This window comes from Dipodomys merriami, unplaced genomic scaffold, assembly GCF_024711535.1.
Source record: "Dipodomys merriami isolate MVZ:Mamm:240054 unplaced genomic scaffold, mDipMer1.0.p SCAF_15, whole genome shotgun sequence".
In the NCBI taxonomy this organism is placed as follows: domain Eukaryota; kingdom Metazoa; phylum Chordata; class Mammalia; order Rodentia; family Heteromyidae; genus Dipodomys; species Dipodomys merriami.
Window position 1 is genome coordinate 1,877,847 of NW_027202826.1, and position 21,170 is coordinate 1,899,016.

General features: G+C 42.0%; 1 protein-coding gene across 2 annotated transcripts in view; it reads left to right on the forward strand.

Moving 5' to 3' along the window:
* Window positions 1-17,758, forward strand: part of Pcdh10 (protocadherin 10) — a 50,890-nt gene extending 33,132 nt beyond the window's left edge. The window contains exon 5 of one of the 2 annotated variants that reach the window (XM_070022093.1): window positions 15,797-17,758. In XM_070022093.1, the coding sequence (XP_069878194.1) occupies window positions 15,797-15,870 (74 nt within the window). In that variant the 3' untranslated portion in view covers window positions 15,871-17,758. Of the gene's footprint in view, window positions 1-1,101; window positions 5,422-15,796 lie in introns of those variants that run through there. The other variant, XM_070022095.1, reaches the window with a different exon arrangement.
* Window positions 17,759-21,170: the final 3,412 nt, after the last annotated feature.

A 21,170-nucleotide genomic window follows, 5' to 3' on the forward strand; every position in this document is an offset into this window, starting at 1 on the left:
ACAGCGTGTGCTAACCCCCTGTGCTCTTGTGACCGAAAGTCATTTAAAAATACAGTTATTTTTAAATGTTACATCAACATATCATGTCTAGATTAATAGCCTTTCCCACAAGTACTTTCTTAACCCAATAAGATAAAATATTTTACTAATTTAACCATATGGCAAGTTGGGCAGTTCCTGCATTTATCGAAGGGATAGTTGCCTGATACATGATTTTTCTTCTACAGTGACTTAATTTGTAGGCAGAGGACAGGTTAATCCTAAACACCTTTGTGCTTGAAGTAGAAAGACGTTGTAACTCATAAATGAGAAGAGGCTTGTACCTAAAGCAGGCCATCCCCAGCTTATTGAAAACAATAATAGTATTTGTGGAATTATCTTATTTCTCTGTTGCCCAGGAGAAAAAAACAGAGATTTTTCCAAAAACGATGAATAATAAACAGTTCTTTTCACCCACCAAAGTACCCAGTTGGGACATTAAGTTATTTGGTCACCACAGTTATGTGTTTTAATTTATTGTATAAACCTGAACTTCTGCGGTTTCATTAGACAACTTTACTGAATTATTTCCCATTCAACTTATAATAATAAAATTGAGATAAATGTAGACAATGAGAGCTGAACTACATTTGAACCACATAAATATTTTCTGGTATAGTTTGGTATAATATATGTCAGGTTAATGTATGTGTAATTTAAATTTTATTAAGTACGTATTAAGTGAATCCTAGATTATTCTAAAGACTTGGTGTAGAATTTAAAGGACCACTTATTTTCTTCTAAATTCAGTCCATAGGCAGTGATAGAGGCAAGCTGAAAGAATTTAAAACTGCACACATTGCTCTACAAAATATACATTTCCCACAAACAACTGATGTGTACCAATATTGAAATCTAAATTTTGGAAAACAAACAAACAATAGATTGACCACGGCTGCTGGAGAATGAGTTGGCAGCCCCAAGATCTGACCACTTGACTGGCGGAGTCCGAGAGGGCACCGGCTTCCCCTTGTATTGATTCTCGTTCGGTAATGTGCAATTCTAAACTCCCCAACATCAACCACTTTTTCTTAGAGTATTTGTTTTCTTTCTTTTTCACAGCACGGAAAAGGATATGCTAGTCAATTCTACAGAACTTACCCGAAGCAGCATGATTTGCACAAAGTCAACCAACAAAAGCATCAACTTTTCAACTTCATTGTCTTGGCCCTCCACTTAGCTGTGTGTAGCTGAGGTTAGATCTGCAGCGGCGGCGGCGCGGCCAGTTGTAGCACCCACTGGGTCTCAGCAGGCCTGAGAAATGAGTTGAAATGTGCAGAACTGTAGAAACTTTCGAGGCAAGCGACTTTGCCTCCGATCAGTGTGTGCCTGTTTACACCGCGATATCTTTGTCTCTCCAGATGTCACTGAGCCCTTTCGATGTTTATATTCACCATGAGAAGCCAGTCATAAAGGAAACGTGTGCATTAGAAATGCAATATCACTGTTTTAAACTTGACTGTTTTATATTATTTTTTTGTGTGATCGAGTGTTCCCCAGACTATTCCAACTTTACAAGAGAGATAGTGGTTGCGTTCTTTTCACCTGTGGGTTATATATATAAATATATATATATATATATATTAAAAATGTTGTATTCTAAAGACCCGCAAAATATCAAAGACAGTCTGTAGTTTATACACCGTGTTGCAAAATGTTTACTGTACTATTTCAAAGCTTCTAAATAAATATCAAATATATATATTATATTATATAATTTTCCTAAAATGTGGTACAAATCAGTTGGTTTTTAAATGGATTCATACTGTCCACATCATACAATAAAGGTAATTCAGGGTCCCAAAGATAAACTTACTGAGAACAAAATTTCATTAAGAGTTTCCTCCCAGTTTCATATCTTACTCAGCCCTGTTTTTCCTTGTTTGAAAGAAAATGGAGCTCTAAGCTACAAAATTCTGTCAAGAACTCATATTGAATTTTCAATGCCAAAGATCTAGCTTTCATTGTTATCAGAGGGAGCACTGAATGTGTACTATGGAACTATCTAGCAGTCTACATGATTCCCATTCTATTTCTATGGCTTTGAATTTAGCATCACTTAAAGCTTTTTATAATGAATCTATGAATTCGCCTGTATTTGTTGTTGTAGGGGAAAAAAACTAGTGTCTGTACATTTTTGTGGTGTAAAATATGTAATTGAAGATTACTATTTTTAGTCCTCAGTCATATAATTCACACAGAATTTTATTTTCCATAGTTTTCCATAGTTTTGTGACTCTTACCTACACATGAGTACATATAACTCTATATGAATATATAGAGATGCATAAATATAAATATTGAAGTGGTAAAGAATGAGCATAAAATATGAAGAATCTTTAAATTTAAGACAAATAAATTTGGAGGTAGAAACATGGCACATGATTGTTTTGGTATTATCTGTGCGACAGTTTTATGGCTTAAATGTAGTCAGCCTGTCATTAATGAGAAAATTCTTCTTGAGTCAGTCTTGAGAAGTTAAACTTGCCTTTTATGTTTTCGTCAACAAGATTAATGATTCAATTCAGTAAGATGCATTTCCTTTTTTTTTTTTTTTACATATTTTCCTCTATTTTTCTTTGCTTATTGAAACACAAGAGGGAAATACCATACATTGTGACATAATCAAACAAATCACGAAACTATGTCAGCTCCTGTCCAAGACCGCCATCAACATATGTTGATAGGTGTGTCCAGCCCAAATTACATATCTGTGTTCAAATTCTAATATTAATCTTTATCTCTTCTTATAGTTAGTGATAGTTTAACCTGCACAGACACTAATAATTAAACATGTTCTCCATCTAATTTTGTGTGAAATTTAGGAGGTAATTTTCTTAGATTTAACATGAAATGCACACGTATGTTCCTAGGGGCTTGAGGTGCGTGTTTAGAGTGATACCACAGTTGACATGCATTTGGATGTTATCAAATTAGATGAAGCACGTCAGATTCTCAATCCGTGTTTACATCAAAATAACGTATCGAATGCTATAACACTTGAGGGCTGTTCGGGGCAGAAGCTCCAGGTGTAGTGCATTTCCCAGGTGTAAGGAATTTCCCTTGACTTGGTGTAGCAGTAATATGTTATCAGACTTTTAGCTTTTAGGACATTAATATTTTGAATGGTAGAGTATTTTGTAAGAGAATGTTTATATATAATTGAATTGGAAAAGTTGATTCTAATTACTTTTAAACAGGAAAATTATTTCCTTGTTAAGATCTCAAATTCAAATCTTTTGTGCATCATTTTACAACCATGCAGTAAAATGATCATCCATGATTTTATTAATGCATCAATAATAAGGTTATTCTCACTTCAAATATAGTACATACTAATTTGCTTGCTTTTAAAAAAAAAGATGTCTTGGATTATTTAACCCTTTATACCATTGTATGTAGTCTCCCTAAACCATGATTTTATACATTATATTCATGTTATCTATTTTTATATAGCATAGCAACTTCTTATTGTCATTTACATTTTAGTTTGTAAATTGTATCATCATTCTACAAAAGCAAACATTTTACCCAACTTGAGGGGTAAAATTATTTATATTCAAAATACCAAGTTATTAGATCATAAATTAAGCATTGCATCCAGGGTAAATGAGCAGTTTTAGTAAAGATGCCATGTATATTTGACTAAAATTTCATTCTGTAGTAAGAGGGTCTACAATATGAAACACATGACCAGCCAAGCACGAAACTTTCCAAACAAAATTTACTTGTCTTACAAGGAATGGTAGTGTAGGCTCTCTACTTCACCTGACCATTCTAATATCTGATCTACCATAATTTCTATGCACGTAGAAGAAAGGTAATATTCATAGACAGCATTTTATCCATTAAGTACTTCAGAAAAGAATAATAATGACAATTACTCCTTATTTAACATCATTAGTTTTAGAGCAGTAAAAGTCAAAAAATTTTCCTGTGGAAATAGTGTCTTAAGCTTGCAATGGTATGTCAAATGACAACTTGTAGAATTAACTTCATCCACACGTATGATTTTAAATTTTACCGTGAGTATAGTTTCGTGAAATCATTTGAGCTTAAATGCTGCATCTCCGTTGTTTTTAATATAGGTGGGTGTCAGTTAGCATAAGCATGCCATCTCTTCTTAGAAGAATGGAAGGAAATACATGTTTCATTTTCAGAAGATATTAAATGCAATGCCTTTATCAAACATTGCGAGGATTAAAATTTTAAGTTATCTGCTTCCCTTCCAAATCCTGTTCTAAGTCACCATCAGGTGGACAGCCACAGAAGACCACATGCTTCTCTAGTAAGAGAGAGAAATCTTTGCAGTTGTGAACCTGGGCCTCCATGCAGGCCTCTGTCAGGACCGTTGTACCTCCCAAGACTTGCGCTGGAATTCAGTTGACTCAGCTGCACGTGGCCAGTGTTGAGGGGACGAAGGTGCGTTTGGTAGGGACGGCTGCTGGCCCCTCTTCTGTCCTTGTCCATGGCTTTTCTCCCCTCCTATTTCTACGTGTGCTAGTAATACCCAAGGAGCTCAAAGAAAAGCTTCACACATTGGTATACTTGATAATTTTTCTGAAAAATCTTATATTTTTTCATATTACAGTTTCTTGGGTTCTTTATCTTTTTCCAGTCTAATTTTGTAGTGGTAAAGGCTTCGCACTTAATATCCTTTTCACGTTCCTTTTTAACAAGGAAAAACAGAAAATACAAATTTCATATTTTTTACACATGGAGTAGTGAAATGATTTTATATATTGTTAGTACTTCAACGATATCCCTCTGCTACATCAGTCAAATACTTAGAAAGCAATTTATGAGCCTGTTCAATAGAGAATTTTTTTCATAAGAAAACGTGGCTTAGGTTTTAGATGATAGCATTCTGTCGGAATTCCGGAAGATGGGTACCGCCAGAGTATTGCAGGCAATAATAAGACTTAAATGCTAATACTTTTCGTGTGCATGCATGTCTTTCTAATCACTGTTATTTTTTAAGCATTTGTAAAATTAGAAAAAAAATTAATTTCTTGAAGACTTGTCACATGCTTAGTTTGAAATTTTACTCTGCAGATATTTTTGAGTTGTGTGGAAATACTGCATTCAGGATGCAGGAAATACTAAATTTTTACTTGAGACTCAACTCAAAAATGTCTGAATGATAGAATCCAGATTCGTGCATCTGGACTGGAGAGTGAGCAGGGAATTTCAGCTCTCAACACAGTTCTTGAGGCAGTCATCTGTGAGTGAAAACAGGGTATTAGTATAAAAGAAGAGTTGCGATTTTAACTATAGTGTTTGTTACTGTGAATGTGGTAATAATACATTAGCAAAACAAGTGTAAATGTAATATTTTATATTAGTGTACATATGGAAATAAATAAACTAGGATACACCATTTTTCATGCATGATCTTCCACTGACACCTATGGGAGCATTGAATAAAGATCAGTGCAGATATGGTCCGAAGAATAAAGAAAATTAAGCTAGTTAGTGACTTCAGCCTCAGTGTATCAGGCCACAAGGACATCTGTTCGGAACCAAGTGAAACTGAAAGCAACGTGTTCAGGACTTGAGAGAAATTCACTCCACATAGGCTTTTATTTTTTTAAAGTCATTCCATTTCATATGATTCTCGTGATTTTTTACAACAAATCTTTTAAGTGGATATTTTTCCCCTTCATGATACTGTATATTTTAAACTTTCACTCAGTACTGTGGATCCAGAACTCATAAACATTAACAGCAAGGTGGCAGGCTGCGGAAGAAAAACACTGCATTGGAAATTTCAGAAGTGTGCCCTTGCACGTTGAAAGGTGATCGAAACAGGAAAAATACATCTGAGTATCATTTTAAATGATGAAATATGAATTGGCAGCATAGATATTTATTTTAATTTGACGACCATCTAGATTTGCTCGGCAGAGGTTGAGTGTGGAAGAAGCTGAGGAATTGCAGGAAGACGCTTCATGTCTCCTGTGTGATCTCTGCAACTGGCTTCTTGGGTTCAGAGAGCAAGACCTAGCAAAGACAGGGCCCCTGTCCTGAGACGGGACCCAAGGACCAGGTGTTCCCATTGCTTGGCACATTCAGCATTTCAGGGATCAGGAGAATTGGTTTCTGAGGATTGTCAGTTCTCCACACGGTGGGCTCCGTGGCCCATCCCGGCGCTCTAGATGTCCTCCTGTCTCTCCCTTTATGGACATCATGGCATGGATGATTTCATTCTAACAAGATTATGAATTGTAGAGCTAAATTTGAATGTGATTGATTACAGAGTCAAGTCTTGGCCACCCCTCGAGAATGTGAAAAGATACGGCAATGCCCACTTCCAAGAAAATTCTAGTTTATTTTTTTGGAGACCAAGAAGTTCCAGGAAATAAAAAAATTAGGAAATGATTAAAAAGTAGTGGTCAAAATTCCATCCATGGATGGACCGCAAGACCATGTAGTGTATACAGACTAAAAACACAAAATATAAAGGAAGTGAATGCACTAGAGCAAGGCAGGTAGAAAAGCATCATAACACTCCAGGTGAAAGTCAGTAGTTCTTTGTAAAACGTTCAGATGCCCGTGTGAAAGAGGTCAGAGTGGGAAATACATTTCTTCCTGTGCATCCTAGGCACCGCAGAGCTCCATCCCTGTGTGAGCCCGATTTCATAGTCAGGGTTCTTTCATGCTGTGGAAAATCAGGGGAGACATTCTGGAATATGTTGCTCCACGTACGCTTCCTAACCTTTGCCTTTGTGAAATATGAAATATAGATACGTATTATAATTGTAAGATTTTTCTGAGAATTAAGTGAACAGATGTAGGTGAAATGCATGGTGCGGTACTAATCTGTGGATGCTATGTGTCGTGATTGTCCATCACTTCACCTCTGTACTTGACTAGCCAGTCTGTTGACTCTACAAAAACTATTTACCCTTCGCTCACAATTTCAGACTGCCGTAGCATTTTATCTGAGCAGCGTCCTTGTTAGCATCGAGATGAAGTGGGTCTGCTTTCTTATGCTCTCATCATCTCTCTCTCCTCTGTCTCTCTGTTTACCTGGGAAATGGAGTCTAGAACACAAAATTCACACTCGCTGAGCTCCAGAATCTCCTGCAATTCCCTCTTGCAATTCTAAAGCCCCTTTCATTCCTGTTATCGAAAAAGTCAACACACACGATCGCACAGGAGTGATCGAACTGCCTCTCTAGATCCCAACGTCCTTTTAAAATATTGTGACACAAATACATACTTGTTGGAAATAGAGCACATTTGAAAGAATCATATTTTGCATACAATTATTTTTCACTTCTGTTCATATTGGAAGTTAATTTAGGCTGTATTCAGAGTCTGCTTAATAAAACTGGTTCCACAGCCGGATGTCAGCTCCTTGGCTTGGCAAAACCTATTCCCTGGAACTTCTTAAAACATGCCTACAATTTCCCTTTTTCTCTTAACTGAAACTTCTATTTTAACATTTAAATTTAAATTAGGCTTTAAGATTTTCAGTTAAAAATACAGTACTTTGTCATAGTCTGTAACCAAGGTGGTGTTTGTATTTAAATAGAGCTCATTCTTCCATGCAGATGCTTGTGGGGACAGCATTGTGTCTGTGGAGAAAGGTACTCTGTGCTATCTCTAGTTTTGCGTACGTATTTTCCTTGGAGAACAACAGAAAATCATTGGGCAGTGTCTTAGCAGATCCCGGTGTGGGTCCAGCACACTGTGCTTACCAGATCTGGGTCGCAGCCCCGCCCAGCCCTGGTCATTGTGCTTAACACTTCTCTGGACCGTGGAAGAAAGACAGAACACAGGCATTGTCCTTGGGAACAGTAGACGTCTAAAACGGCACCTATTCCAGAGGAGTGAGAGAGAGTGTGAGCTTTCTTGCTCTTAGTTGTTTTCCCCTTGGTGAAGGAGTGAGTGGACTATTTCAAGGCTCTCTGGGAATATGCTTCTCTCAAAATTGATGTGTGTGTGTGTGTGTGTGTGTGTGTGTGTGTGTGTGTGTGTGTGTGTGAGAGAGAGAGAGAGAGAGGGGGAGAGAGAGAACTAGAGAGAGAGAGCTAGAGAGAGAAAGAGAGAGAGAAAGAGAGAGAGAGAGAGAGAGAGAGAGAGAGAGAGAGAGAGAGAGAGAGAGAGAGAGAGAGAGAGAGAGACTAGCCCACAAGGGACATGTGAAGAGATGGGCTTAGCTTTTAGAGTAGCACCGGTTCATGTCCTCCTAGAATATCAAAGCTCTGGATGGAAAGCACCGCCATTTTGCTCAGCACCAAACCAGACTGGGTTTTCAGTACAAGGAAATCAGTGTTGGTTTCTCTTAAGCATGTGAGAAATCTCCCCTTCCTTATAGCAGGCCTACCTAGACCCCAGAGACGCAGCACAACTTAGGCTAAGAGCTCAGTCTGTGAGGAGTGCACACCTGTGAGTGTTTGTGTGTGAGAGACTGAGATACATTAATGGAGAAAGGGAAGGGAAATAGATGGTAGTTGTGTACATTTAGTGTAACTCTAACAGAATGAAAAGTAATGCTGAAATATGTCCAGTGAAGAATTGAAGAGGAGATACATATTTTCTTAGGTATAATTTCAAATGTTTCTAAGGGAAACGCGGATAATTCATTGATGCCCCTCAGTCTCCGTGATTTCTTGCATGACGAAGTGTAACCTTGCAAGTGCTGTTCCTGTGGTGGCATAGCTGAGTGGTAGAATAAATACATGGTTCCATCTCCTCACTGAAGAAGGGCTTACGCACAGCGCTCGGTTCCTATCTGACAGGCTTACTCTGAGATCACGAACTTGTCATTTTAGGAGCCAGCGCAGCGGCCACAGGAGACCCTGGCATCACCCCGCATGATGCCGTGCGGGGGTCGGGATGCGGTTATCCCTGGGGGTCGGCGTGGGGGTGGGGTACCCCAGCGGAGATGGGAGGTCAGGTCAGTCTATCAGCTCATCCCGTGACAAGCGACCTTAGATCACCTTAACCTACGGATGATATCTCACGTTTTAATTTACTACAGTATTTCCATTTTAACACTTCTGTAGTGTCTACCCCAGCAGTAGATAAAAGAATTAGAAGATAAAAATAAATGTTGTCAGTAACTAGATACATTATTAAATTTAGATAGTGAAACACTGAGTTAAAAAATTGAGAGGGGGGCAGGGATTGAGTTCAGGATAGACCACTGTACAGCTGCATTGCATGCAGGAGACCCCTTCCCACAGTTTACCCAGAGACTGGACATTAAAACAGGGAAGAGGGGATGTGAGGGGACTTTCTGAGGAGGAGAGATGGAAATTCCTCCCGCATCCATGATCATCAGCTGGTGATGGAGAGAAAAAAATTCAAAGACTTTCTATTTCTTTATCTGAGTGGATCGTGATACCAAAAGCAATACAAAATGAAAATCAGGAGAAGTCCATGCGGAAGAGGAGTCTAGTTTGTAGAAAGGCTTTCTGATGTCACTCTCATTTCACTTGTACCGCGCTATCACACAGGGCCTGAACTGCAAAATATGTAAATAACGCCACATAATTTTAGATTTTTTTGTACTGGTACCGAGTGGTAGTATTTGTCCTGCATTTTTTCCTTTTTCTTTGTATAATATTTGATGTTTATTATTGTTTAAATTTGATCTCCGGTTTTCCCTTTTCATTCATTATGTCTCCTTGGCAATATCTAGAAACATCCAATATGTAGATTTTAAATATTTTTAAAGTTTTTTCCTTTTATTCTTAATCTGAGCAAAATTAGGTTTGACCAATATCAAAAAGATACAGATTAAGTTCATTCCGCTCTGATTTATTGTGACACACACATGAAAGATGAAGAAATACTAATAAAAATAAATAAAAACATTAACAATTCTAAAAACCTACTTTTCTTTCCTCTTCATTTGAATTAAAATTATGTTTTAGCAAATACTTTTATGCAAGGCATTAAAAAGAATAAAACAGAAAATGTGCTCAGTGGGTCCCATCTGTCAACCTAGCTACTCACAAGACGGACCAGTGGGACTGTGGTTTTCATCTTCAAAATGATCAGCAACAACAGCTGGTGGCATGGTTCAAGTGGTACAGTATAGTGAGCGTTAGGCCTAAGTTCAAACCCCCGCCAGTGCTGTCACACACACACACACACACACACACACACACACACACACACACACACACACACACACACACACACACATACGCACACACACACCATCCCAGACTTCACTGCTGGTTCTGACTACTAACAATCTGATTTTCTTCCAGCAATCTCTTTTTTCTTTCTTAAGTGAGCTTCTCCTAATACCATTACTTAATTGCCAAACAGGCCTTGAAAATATTCAGGTCCTCATTTTACCACTCAAGATGTTGGCCAACTCATGGAAACATCTAACTACAAATTTCACTCTTACTTTTTTCTTCACTCTCAATTCTTAACCAGGCTGACCCTGCTAACTTCCTGGTCTGTGTCTTATTTTATCTTGAAATCCTAGCAATAAACTACAGTTTAAACTGTTCAAGTGAGGCACATCATCTAAAACTTCACAGTATATTTTAAGATTTCAGTCTTCTTTCTTTACCACCAGTTCATCTATAAGGATGAGTCTCATTTTTAATATGAAGTATCATTAAACTTACCCTGTGAATCCCAGAACAGGTGTGAATGTCCTTCTATAGGTTTACATTAAAGTGAAATATTTTAATGTATTTTATGTATTCTCATAGCATGTCATGTTGACAGCAAACAGGCAAAAGTAGAAGTCAGCAACAACTAGCTACTCAGGAGGCTAAGATCTGAGTCTCACAATTTGAAGCCAGCCCAGGCTGGAAAGTTTATGAAATTCTTTTTTTTTCTCTTCTTGATCTTTTAATGTTTCTCATTAGTAATGTACAGAATTTTCTACTAAAACATTACCTACAGATTTCTCTAATAACACTAGGAAAGAAAGGAGAGCTCAAAGTAGCCAAACAAGTATACACATTTAAAACTGTACATATGAACAGAAATTATAGTTTATCAATGGCTAAACTATATTTCTTTAACGATTTAACTCTTCCTAGAAGAAAGATAAAAGGTTGCAAGTTCTTTTCCAAACGTGTCCTCTGACAGTGTAGAAGCATCCTTACCAGGGAGGCGTGGGCAGGGGGGCCACGTGGATGTCTCCTAGATGCAGGCCTGGTCCATGTGCCGAGGAAGATGCCAGCCAGCCATCTTCTACCACTGCAGTCTCTCCTGTTCACACATTCATTTCCCAACTGCTCTCTACTTCCTGTCAAGATCTTTGCTCTTTCTTTGATTACTTTAGTTTAGAAATTCTTAAATCCACTTAACTACCAGAAGAAGAAAGTCCAGACGTGGAGCTATGGCTCACGTGGTAGAGCACAGACTGTGGCCTGGTCTGTACCCGGCTGCTTGCTGCCTGGCAGGCTAATTAGTCCAAGAGAGGATGCGTGGAAGCAAGAAAGGACTTAGGTCATGAGCTGCCTGAACGTGTGGTCATGAGCTCACGGCACGCCGCATGCCGTCATACATAAGGACCTCGGTGTGACCCACAGCAAAACAAACCAAATAACACACACACTGCGAGCTCCGGGTGGCGGCACTGGCTGGCGGGAGGTGGCAGGAGGTGGCGGGCACTGTGCACTGTCCATCTTTCGGGGAGGCCGGCTGGCACGGCTGGGAAGTTCTCACACTGTGGGGTTCGTCCTCAAGTCTGGGAACCAGACCACAGGGCCGGTGGGCCTGGGCCTGGGCCGTGCATCGTCTGCAGCTCCCACGGGAGGCCTGAGGACCTGGGCCTGGCAAGGCCGAGCGCAGTTTAGAGGAGGCGAGCCTGGGATCACAAGGATGGGGCCACGTGGTGTACAGACAGGTGGACCAGCCCCCGGCAAGCCTGGCAAGCTGGCTTGGCAGGTGGGCCGTGGGGGATGGAAGTGGAAGGCCAGCCCAGGCCAGACACAAGTGCATCAGCCCCTGCCCAGCCTCGGCCTGGGCCTGGGCTAGGGGCGCTTTCACTCCAGCTTGCCGAAAAGGAAAAGGTGGCGTCCGGTGGCCATGCGGGCCATTCCCAAGGCCATTAAAGTGAAATGCGGGAGGCTCACGGGGCAGGCTGGCTTTAGGAGCACCTGGAGAAGGCATCTGTGTGCAGACCTGGCTCCACTGGTAGAGGACCCAGCCGGAAGCACCAAAAGTAAATGAAAATAAACAGTCCTGGGCTTAAACTGGGGGTCACGTGACCCGTCTCCCTGTGCCCCGTGGCACTGGGTTCGGTGGTGAGATGGGCGATCTCGAGCCACACAGCAGAGGACTGCGCGCTCAGCCTGCCGGGCTCTTCCTCGAAGCCCTGGCCTGCTACCTTCCAACATCCACCTGGCCCTGACCCTTCCCCGCCATTTCTGAATTTCCTTTCGCTCAGATTTCATCAGAAGGTGTGGGCTCCTCCTAAATACTTCACTAGGTCATGACTTTCGGCTCATCTGACCACGGCTGGCACCGACCTTCGGAGAGGCCAGTGCCCATCTGTAGTAGGGACCTCCCCTCCGCTCTCCCTCGCTCCTGCAGGATGAGAGGGCGTGTCTCCTCCCAGTGCTGGGTGGCCAGTCTTGGTCTGGAGCTCACCAGCCAGCAGCACGGCTGGGCCGACAATCCCTGATGCACTGGCTGCAGGCGCTCCCCGGGACCGACGCGGTGGCTTTCCCAATACTGGGTATCAAATGCTTCATCACATCTACCAACAGGTGGTTCACAGCTGGGGACTCGGCCATCACCTGGGGAGACTGAGGCAGGGGCAAGGCCGAAGGGAAGAGCAGCAGCAGAGGGGGTGCTCTGACTGCCCTGGACCACTGCTCGGGGGTCCTGATGGGGACCAGGCCTCACTTCCAAACATCTGTCACAATGGCCTCCAAAGCACGGCACGGCCACCGGCAGCTTCGCTGGGGATGCTCTGTCACCTCGCTCTGAAAACCCCCACAGAGCTGGTGCCCTTGGGTGGATATCTCCCCCGTGCGGCCCGCACCCCAACTTCTTCCATGTTGAAGCCCCAGACGTTCAGATGTTGAAAACCTTTCTCGAATTATTTTAATCAAATGATTCCCTATCTTTTTTCTTCATCTCTGGATCACTTACATCAGGGGATCAGTGCCCTGTTGAAATGTTTGAGATTTTCTTCCCTGTTTTCAGTACTTTTGACATCTACTTTCTAAGAGATTTCATGATTTATTGAGTTTTTTAATCTTTTACTTTTTTACCCAAAGCTAAACTTTTTATCTTTGAAAGTGATTGTTTGCTAGACTTCTATTGATTGAGCTTATAATTTCAGGATTACTTTTGTCATTTTTGATTCTGGGTAATTTCCATGAACACTTCTTACTAAAGATACTGAAGGTATTTTCATATATATATATATATATATATATATATATATATATATATACATATATATGTTTATTTCGCTTACACATATACATATATATGTTTTTTCCCTTACTCATCTACATATTTGGATCATCATTCATTTTACATTTTGTTTTTTTCTGGATTAGTGGCTCTCCTGGACATGGAATAGAGCGTTGTTGAAATGTCTGCCTGGAAGGTGTAGCTCCGTGGGAATCTGCTTACTTGGCATGAGGGAGAGCCTGAGTGTGGTGCACAGAGCTGACAAAAAGAAAGATAAAAAATGCTATCCTTGACTGTCTGTGTAAATGAGTGCTCTGAAGCAAACTCGTGGAGAAGAGGTGGAGGAGAATGTTTGTCCATACAGCGCCTCTTGATTCTCTATCTAGACATCTTTTTCTTCTTGAGCAAGGTAGCTTTTCGGCAGAGATACTGTTCAGATCTTCTGCCTCTTGGCATAAGTCTGGGCACATGTTATTGGAAAATTACTTGGGAACAGAAGGCTGAGTGGCCCTGGCTGCAGACGTTTCTCAGTGATGAAGATTCGCACACTCACTGAGGCTGCTGCAGTCCCCCCTAGACGCTCTCTTCAGTAAATCGGCGACAAGTGAGAGGAAATGGCGGCTCACTGAGCAGCAGAGGAGGACACTCGGGTACAGCTGCTCCTCCCTCATACTCTTTAAACATTTTGATAATTTTTCCATTCCTCCCTCAGAGCCGGTGTGCCCTGTCAACTTCTGAGACTTTGCAATGTTCTGTAAAGCAAATTGCTTTCCTTCATGCTTTCTCTTTCAGTACGAATAAGTCAATCATAACCTGTTTAGTCTGATATTTCCCAAACAGTGCCCTAATGGTTTCCTTACTTCTTTGGCTCAAAAAATATGTATAAGCTTTCCCTTTAGTTCTCTCTATATTTTATAGACATGGGGAGGGAGTGGGGAGGAAATATTAGTACATGAACACAACTCTCCTTTGCTCAGAGAACTGAAAAAGAACTTTGGACAAAATTTGCAAACTCCTGTGGGTGTAATGGAGAACATCACATGACACCTGACATTATGTGGTTGAGATTTTGCATGTGTGATTCTCATTAATACATTTAAAAATATTGCTCGGGTTTTCCTGAGAAGTAATATGTCTGAGAGTTAAGCATGAAAATTTAAAAGCAAAAATTTCAAATTTATGAAAATGCTATGTTTGAGAATGAAGCATGAAAATCTAAAAGTAACACTTACTTCTTTCATTACATACCAGTAAATAACATTGCAAAACACATAATTCAAGTGTGTCCAAGTGGAACTATTGCATTAATTTATTTTTTGCTTTTGTTCTGAAACTCATCTTTATCTTGAGATCTAATGACAGTTTAGCTCAATAACATTGCAATCCAGTGTGTAACATACATTGTTATTTTTTATAGACTATTCAGTGATTCGCTACACAACTATCTTTACGATGATAATTGCTTATAAAAACGAGATTTTGCAGCACTTTCACCACCTTATTCTATTTGAAGTAGTGCCTAAAATTAGTATCTAAATAGTATCAGGCAACTAGCAAGCTTCTGCACTGGAGGTCAGTTTAATTATACTGTGCATGACAGAAACTAGGCCATTTGCGTATTGCCTTTGCCACCAGAAATTGACACCTGGGTGTTAATGAGGTGGTAATTAAGAATTGGCGCGTCCTGACACTTCCACTGTCTGAACTAGGACAACCATATGCTTCGGACCCAGTGTGCTAAGGACTCCGTGAGCTGCAGATTTTACACACATTTTGTTTGCGGGCTCTTCCGATGCTAATTTTTCATGAAAGAAAAACTCAATCTTAAAAAAAAAAACTTAATTTACAGATTGAGGTAACTTTTTCTCAAACTAACTAGAGTATAATTTGGAGAGCTGTAGGCTAAAAGCTAAATAAGGCTTTCATGAGATGAATAAGGACCAAAAAAGTTTTTACGTAATGATTCCACTGGGACAGCGCCCAGGCCCTGAGTTCAATCTCCACAACCAACAAAAAACCAAGAAATGACGATGACACACAAACAAGAGACCTACAGAACACACACACACACACACACACACACACGCACGCACACACACACGCACGCACACACACACATGCACACACACACACATATGCACGCATGCACGTATGCGCATACGGTAGACATCTTCTATAACGGCCTATAAAGACACCTCCTGGCACCCACAATCCCAGTGGCACCATCTTGCAGTTGCTGGCAGGCAGTAGCAAACTTGTCACTGAAGAAGTCATCTACAAACTCAGTGTGGCAGAAGCCGGGGGGAGTGACCTGAGGTGGTTAAAATGAATGTTGTTTCTAGTGTAAGGAGCTTCTAACGTGCTCATCCCTCCCCACCCCTTGGGTTGCTTGCAGAGATACTGTGGAAGCAGCTGTGCGGAGAGGCCGTGTGGAAAGGCACAGAGACCACCCCCCCACCACAGGAGTGAGCAGTGAAGTGCGCCCCAAAGCCAAGATTCACAGACGACCACGCCCCAACCAACAACGTGATAAAGCAACCTTAGCCGGGAGCCCCAGCTAAGCTGGACTAAATTCCTACACCCCACAAACTGTATGGCTCAGGCTGTGGCCTGGTGGGGAGCATTGTTTAGCAATGATAAATCGCAGTAGGCTACATAAGGGAGCCCCTCTGTCTCACAGTAATAGCAAGACTTGAATCTTATTCTGTGTGATGTAGCTGTTTTCCCTACACTGTGTGAAATGTACGTTGACCCTTTCTTTGCTTCCTTCCCTCCTCAGTTGTCAGCCCTTTATTCCTCTCTCTCTCTTTCTCAAAAATATCTCACCAGTTTCTGGATAAATCTATTGGTTAAAAAAATAATAATAAAACTGTTCTCATCAGGTGTACCACGAATTAACTTTAGTGAATTTCAGCTGTGGGAATCACTTCTCATTTTCTTCTTTGAAAGTATTTGCTTTCCCGTTCAACCCCGGGTAGGACACAGCGCCTTTTATATGCAGATTGCTCTAATTACACTTGGAAATGGCTCTGAATTCCCTCAGTTTAAACGGAGAACAAGAAAGGCCAAAAGTAATGCGGAGAATAGAAAAGTGTGAGCACAGCAAGGTAAAATGAGAGGCAGAAATGAACAGCTGCGCACCGACCGGGCTTCTGGCTGAGGTTGGTTGCAGGCAGCTCCTACCTACCACTCCTTTGGAGCACTTGGTGGTGTGTGTCTTCTGCTCCCTCAGGACCAAAGCGTGAATTCCCTGTAAGTGGAAGGAGAGCAGCGCCGCCATCTTGGGCTGAGGGAGGAGAAGGCACACTCTAAGAAGGGAGCAGGCTGGCCGGCCGGTCACACAGAGGTCTGAAGGTCCTTTCAGGAAGGCTGTAGGCAGTCTTCACATCTGCAAGGAAAGACACCGGGCAGGAAAGTTCAGCCAGGCTGTGTAGATGCAGGGAGACGTCCACATCCTTTAAAGTCACCTCCAGGACAAAAGAAACACTGGGTATTTTTCTGTGTGCGAAACTTGAAATCATGACTACGTGTGTAACAGATTCTAAAACACTTAGCTTTATTGTGAGCACGAGTGACTGTTCATACAGTAGGATCGTCCTGACCACTTGGCACATGCAACGGTTCATGCGGGAATGGCGCAGAGTTAACCCACGGCTCCGTGTGAAGCAGATGCCCTTTGCGAGTGCGTGTTCCAAACAAAGGAGTAAACTCACCCCGCCTGAGCTCACTGCAGAAATAGGTGTAACCCTGGAAGGCAAAAAAAGCCCTGGTGTTTTGTTAATGCGTAGATATTAACTAGGTAACATTTACATCAGGGGAGAGGGTGAAGGCTTTTTAACAAAATGTACATTTTGGAAAAATGCTAATTCTAGCAGAATCAGGTAGCTGATGAACATAATAGTGCGTGTTTGACTTAGGGTTGGACCATCTTGCTGTGCTCAGCATTTGCAAAGCTCACCGTTTATTGACTTGTAAAGTGTGTATGGAAATAAATGATGACAATTCAAACAGTCGCTGAAATACATGGTTGTAAACTAGGTTTGGCACTGTCATCTTTTAAGAAGTGTAACTATTTACTAAAAAGCTCTTGTGCTCTGAATAAACTTGAAAAACATAAACTTTGAAAAAAATCCAAAGGTTTCAAACATGTAAATATGCACACACACACACACACACACACACACACACACACACACACACACACACACACACACACAGAGCTATCTGTCTGTCTTTTGGTCTGTCTGTATCTCTCCACTTAGAGCCACTCTCCATTGGTGGATACTAATGGGAATATGTAGAAAGTATTTATTTAAAGGGTGTCACACCTGAAGATTTTCGAACATTGGCTATTCTCTGTAAGCTTTTCATTGATTTGGAGACAGGGGTTAATTCCCAGAGCTCGATTTTGGTTATAAGTTGAATTTTGTTTGGGATGGAGTCAAACCGAACAAGGTCCCTTATAAAAGGAAATTCTTTTACAATCCGAGTCACACCTTCCCATGAGCTCACCTGGCATTTTGTGTTCCATTCAAGTTATTGATGGTAAGAAAAGTGCAACAAAAATGAACCGAATAAAATAATAAATCAAACACTCCTAACCACCTATTAATAATCCTGCCATTATCCTCCAATGACTGGACACTTCTGGTTGTTCTTCAAGACAAGGCCTTTCTCTTTGTTCACGGTAGTGAGAGCACAATGGGTGACTCCAAACCACCGCGGACCAAGAAACCACCTAGGATTGGTCTTCAATCCAGATAAAACTCTTCTGAACTCAATTTGGCAGTAACTGTCCTTTGATTGTCCAACTGTGACACATTCCTGCTCTTAACACACACTCAGAGAGGATGGTAAGTTGTTACTGCATTTAACCATGATGAGATCATGGGAAAAGCCTAAGCTTTCTCATTTATTAATTATAAGTGATCTGAGGGTTGACCATGAAGTGACCTCTGAGCCATATCTTCCTCCTGTTCTTCTTGGTATGAATGGAGAAAAAAGATAAAATGAAGCATTCCATTCAGTGATGTTTTATTGGAAAGATCTGAAATGGCATCCTCTAACTTGAGTGGTAAGCAGAAGCTGAATCAGATACATAAATCTCGACTATGCTTCAAATACATTTAAACAGAGCTCATCTACAGGTAATCCAAATGGTTTTTTTTTTTTTTATTAGTTAGAGATTGTGGATGTCAAGGCATGGCCACCCATTCAAGTAAGCGTCACAGCACGGCGACACAGTGTACAGGGAGGTGACCTTTGGTGGAACCGTTCTAGAAATGAACACAAGAGCAGGTCGTGGAGAGCATTATTAACTCACTGCAGCAAAGCGAAGTGTGGAGACCGCCCTGTCCAAAGTCTTGATGAAGGCCTTACTTTCTCCAACTTGAAGATGTGAAGGAAGACGTAGAGCCATGTTGGTTTTCAAATGTGCCCTGTATTCTGTAATTAGTGACAAAGTTTCAGCACGTTTAGGTGTCTAAGGAGTTGGTCAATTAAAAACCACGCCCTACAGTTCAGGATTTTAGGAAGTGTTCCAAGCCAGTGACTGTGAAAGTCCTGTTGTGGGGAGGTGGAGGAGTGCGGGACAGTGCTCCACGCGGGGCGTGTATGCTCCTGACCCACCGCTGCCCCGGCCTGCCGAATGCATGCGACATCGGAGAGCATTCTGAAAGATGCCCACTGCTAGAAAACACTGGAACACCATGGTCTACAGCGCCGAATAGACACTCCAGCTCATCCGCTGACCTAGCCACCTAGCCTTCACTTTCCCCAAGTTTACCTCGCCCTGTTTCAGTTGAGGAGCTCTGAACTGCATTTCTTCCCACCCTTTCTCCAGTGGCTTCCTTAGCTGCGTACCCACAGCCTCTCGATCCTCTTTCACACCTTCTGGAACACTCGCCCCAACTGAAGATGACCAGAGAATGACTTCTGCCTTGGCATGTTTATTTGGGGAGATATCTGAGAACGGACAACACACCGGCATGAGGAAGATGATGGGAAAGCTTGTTACAGGTTGCTCGTGAGGCCGGAGCAGGGGAAGACACCTGGCTGGGGTTTTCGGAAAGAACTTATTTAGAGAGAAAGAGATTAAGGCAGAGATAGCGGAGGCTGAGTGAGCCTCGCTGTTCACGAGTTCAAGGATCTTCGTGACTGCGTGAGGAACCAGCCGTAGGCCTGCTGCTCTTAGCAGAAGTGTAGCATGGAAGCCCCCCCAACCTCCTTGTGTGACAATATTTACCTATGAAACAGTATTCTGATGAAGGGAAACAGTTACTATCGTCCGCACAGGTTCGTGTTAAGCTCTGTGTAGTCATCCAAGTTCAGCCTGGAGTCAGGTGCCCTGGGGTGTGGGCAGGGGAGCCTTTGTTTCCTGCTCATCTGAGCAGCTGTGCAAAGATGTGTCTGTCCTCAGAGTGTGATTTGTCAGCCTCGTTCTCGATACCAGGAACGATAACGGATTCGTGTTTCCTCACCCCACCCCAGGGGTTTAGCGCCACGGCTCTCCTCCGGACGCGGGAGATTAATGTGGGCTGAAAGGATTTGTGAATGAAGCTGCTCAATGCAGGTGGTTGCTCTGCATTAATCTGAGAAGCAATATAATTCTTTCCCCGGTCATGCTGTATCCGCAGAGGCGACGTGACTAGGAAGCAGAGGACTCCCTGCACAGCTTCCGCCCTTTCCGTTGAGTCTTCCGAGGCGAGGCGTACTTTTCTTTAATGACATGATGTGAGTGTGACCAAGGACCGACGGACCCTGTGGAGAGGACCGCGGAGACACAGGAGTTTGCAAAAAAGAGTTCCAAAGGTTGAGAAATGGCCGGCACGGGGAGCTTCCGCAGAGGGGCTTCAGAGCACAGGTGGCTGCGGCCATGCCCGCACACACCCGAGCACAGGGCGGGTCACCGCAGCAGCCAGCATGGGGAGGGCTCCCAGAGACAAAGATGGACGGCAGCCTCTGTCCCCCTCCGAGGGGCCACGTTTATCCTGAGCACTGCATGGGTCCAGACTGTTAGCCAGCTTCATTTTTAAACGGATGAATGAATAATAAAACTTGGTACAAGCCTTTCAAAGTGCTCTGTGATTTCCTCTTCACAAATAGCTCAAACTGTGTCCATAGGAATGTGTCCGTGTGTCACAGTCACATCATGGTGGGTCATTGTTTGGTCAGCATTGGTCCCCCTAGGCCCTTCACTATTGGTTGACACCATAAGGCCTACTTTTTCTAGAGGCGGTTGCTAGATTGAAGATCAAACTCAGGGCCTCACATATGCCTGGCAAGCACTGTGTTATTGAACCACTCTCCTGGTCCTTTTTAGTTGATAATTGGAGAAAGGGATTCACTAAGATGCCTAGCGGACCTGCCACATGCTAGTCTCCTAAGTGACTGGGATCATAGATGCACACCGCCTATCTCCTTCAGCCTCAACAACACCCTGATTCTGAGACTTACTTTGCACAATCTAAAATACGGCATCTCAAAGTCATCTTTAAAATGTCATGTATGTCTCACAATCATCCAAATAATCAAGTAAATTTTATGTATAATTCTCATATTTCGTGTTTTGTAGATAACTGTTTCTAAAAAGTCGATTTATTTTATAAAACTTGTCTGGCGATTTTTAAATTTGCCATTTACATTTGGACAAATCACCTCTGCAGTGAAAATGTTGCAGGTGCATCCGGGCTAACGGAGATGGGGCATGGGTTCTGTCATGAGAGACCTATGGAAATGACTGGCCCTGCTGTTTCCAAAGCAACATGCTA